The following is a 2,760-nucleotide window of genomic DNA, read 5'->3' as shown; positions in this document are numbered from 1 at the left end:
TTGCTTGTTTAAGACCCTGTCTCCAAATACAGTCACATTCTAAGTGATACTGGGGGTTAGGAATTCAACATATGAATATTAGGGGCACATAGTCCAGCCCATAACTGTGGTGTCAGACTATGGTGTACGGACTTCTTTGGCCACTGCTGCTCACTAACTTGTAACCAAGAATCAGTCTGAACACTGTCCAAGGGGGAAGCATTGCTCTGTGCTTTGTTAGAAATGAGGCAGTGTGGTGTGGCAGAAGGAACACGGACAGTGAGGCAGGAAGTCTGGATTCAAATCCTGACCTACCCTTAATTAGCCATTGCCTTCCCCTGGGCTTCACTTTCCTCGTCAGTAAACTAAGGGGCCGGACAAGGCGGGTTGTTTACTGAGCAGTTGTCTGTGCCGGCCTCTGTGCTGTGCGGAAATCATCTCCTTCTGTCCTCACAACAGCTGTGAGGGAGGCAGGGCCATTGCCACCATTTAAAAGCAGAGTGGGAAGAAGTGACTTGCCCTGAGGCTCCATCTAGCTGTGACCTCTCTTGAGTCTAGGATGGCTGGACAGGGCAGGCTGGGAAACTGCAGCCTGTTGCCAGCAGAGGGCGCTGGTCTCTCTCCTCTCTGCTCCCCCTTGCCCTTTTCAGCCTGGGTGCCCCAATCCAAGGTGTCCTCATACTTGGATGGCATTTCATGGTCCCACTTTCTTCTCTTCTCTCATCCATGGTTCCTGTCCCCCAAAGGCCCCACCCCCTCAATTTCTGCTCTGATGGACAGACTTGCCTCTGTCAGTTCACAGCATGTGGAGCCAGAGGCCCCAGGACAGGGCAGTTAGGGGAGATCTGTTTGCGCCTTTGGTGGTTATAAGTTCAGCCCAAGGGAGTCTGTGGTCAGGACTGGTTGTTCCTGTCCTTGTGAATAAAGAAAACAAGGCCAGCCTGCAGCAAATGCATGTATGGAAATAGCATGTACACACAGACACATGTGTGCACACCCTGTGTCCTTCCCCTTGTCTCTTCCTGTCCACCAGGCACATCTAACCACCAACTCTCATTTCTTCTCCAGGGACACTCTAATTGTCACCTGCACCAACAGTGCCACGAGCATCTTTGCCGGCTTTGTCATCTTCTCAGTTATTGGCTTCATGGCCAACGAGCGCAAGGTCAACATTGAGAACGTGGCGGACCAAGGTACAGTGTTGCTGTCACCCTGCTGTTGCAGGGCAGGTGCCGAGCTCGCCTCACAAGACCCTAAGTTATGCTCTGCTAGGAAGTTGGCCTCTGGAACAGGATGGAGGGTTGGGCACCTGAGTTCCCCTTTGCGGAGGGACAGAGATATATCCCCAGTAGAAGCTCACACAGGGTCAGAGCTGGCTGGGCCCTAGTCAGAGGGGTCGCTATAAAAGCCCCTGTCTTGCTCCCCTCTCCTCTGCTCCATTTTTCCTTTCCTCTCTTACCTCAGCTCCAGCCTAAGGAAGGTTGCCCCTGTCACACCTGATGGGTGTGGGTAGAGGAGTCATTAGGCAGCAGGGCTGAGGTGCACACAGGTGGCTGCTTGCAGAGGACTCTAGGACCTGAGTGCTCTCTTCACAAGAGCATTGCCTTCAGAGCAGCCTTTTCCTGACGAAGCACTTTCCTGGTTGTTGGGTCACGTGTGCTCTCAGGGCTTTCTGCTTAGTCAGCAAGACAGACCTGCAGTTTTCCCCAGTGGAGGAAAGGTTGGATGGTGGCGGTGGGAGGGATGTAGAATAAATGTTGACTCTCCACCCAAGTCATCCTATGTTCATGGCTAACATTGGTGTGGCACTTCGGAGTTTGCAGAGAGCTTACATTTTTATCTCATTTAATCCATATTCCTAGCACAGCATTTTGCAGAGAGAGAGAGAGTGTGCTTAATACTTTTATTTAACTCTTTTTTTTTTATTTTTTTTTATTTTTCGCTTAAAGTATTACAAAGGGTATTACATAAGTGTCCTTTTTTTTCCCCCCCGCCCTTGACACACCCCTACCCTCCCTTACCCCCCAGTGTCTTATGTCCATTAGTTATGCTTATATGCATGCATACAAGTCCTTCGGTTGATCTCTTACTCCCCTCCCTCCTGCCCCCCAACTCTCTCTGGCCTTCCCACTGCAGTTTGGCAATCAGTTTGAGGCAGCTCTGCCTCTGTATCTATTATTGTTCAAAAGTTTGTAATGGTCTTTATTATCCATGAATGAGTGAGATCATGTGGTATTTTTCCTTCATTGATTGGCTTGTTTCACTTAGCATAATGCTCTCCAGTTCCATCCATGATGTTGCAAATGGTAGGAGTTCCTTCTTTTTAATAGCAGCATAGTATTCCATCGTGTAGATGTACCACAGTTTTCTAATCCATTCATCTACTGATGGGCACTTAGGCTGTTTCCAGATCTTAGCTATGGTGAATTGTGCTGCTACGAACATCTGGTTACATATATCCTTTCTGATAGGTGTTTCTGGTTTCTTGGGATATATTCCTAGTAGTGGGATCACAGGGTCAAATGGGAGTTCCATTTCCAATTTTTTGAGGAACCTCCATACTGCCTTCCATAGTGGCTGCACCAGTCTGCATTCCCACCAGCAGTGCACTAGTGTTCCTTTTTCTCCACATCCTCTCCAGCACTTGTCGTTTGTTGATTTGTTGATGATGGCCATTCTGACAGGTGTGAGATGGTACCTCATTGTTGTTTTGATTTGCATCTCTCGGATGATTAGTGACTTTGAGCATGTTTTCATATGTCTCTTGGCTTTCTGAATGTC

General features: G+C 48.6%; 1 protein-coding gene across 2 annotated transcripts in view; it reads left to right on the top strand.

The window, feature by feature from the left end:
- The window catches only part of SLC6A5 (solute carrier family 6 member 5), a 44,390-nt gene that overhangs the window by 25,712 nt on the left and 15,918 nt on the right, over window positions 1–2,760 (top strand). For both annotated transcript variants that reach the window (XM_023758903.1, XM_006094785.3), the window contains one exon: window positions 1,048–1,172. In XM_023758903.1, the coding sequence (XP_023614671.1) occupies window positions 1,048–1,172 (125 nt within the window). The remainder of the gene's footprint in view (window positions 1–1,047; window positions 1,173–2,760) is intronic.

Source organism: Myotis lucifugus, unplaced genomic scaffold (genome assembly GCF_000147115.1).
Source record: "Myotis lucifugus unplaced genomic scaffold, Myoluc2.0 scaffold_143, whole genome shotgun sequence".
Taxonomy (NCBI): domain Eukaryota; kingdom Metazoa; phylum Chordata; class Mammalia; order Chiroptera; family Vespertilionidae; genus Myotis; species Myotis lucifugus.
The sequence above is the reverse complement of the archived record's forward strand: the minus strand, read 5'-3'. Positions and strand labels throughout refer to the sequence as shown.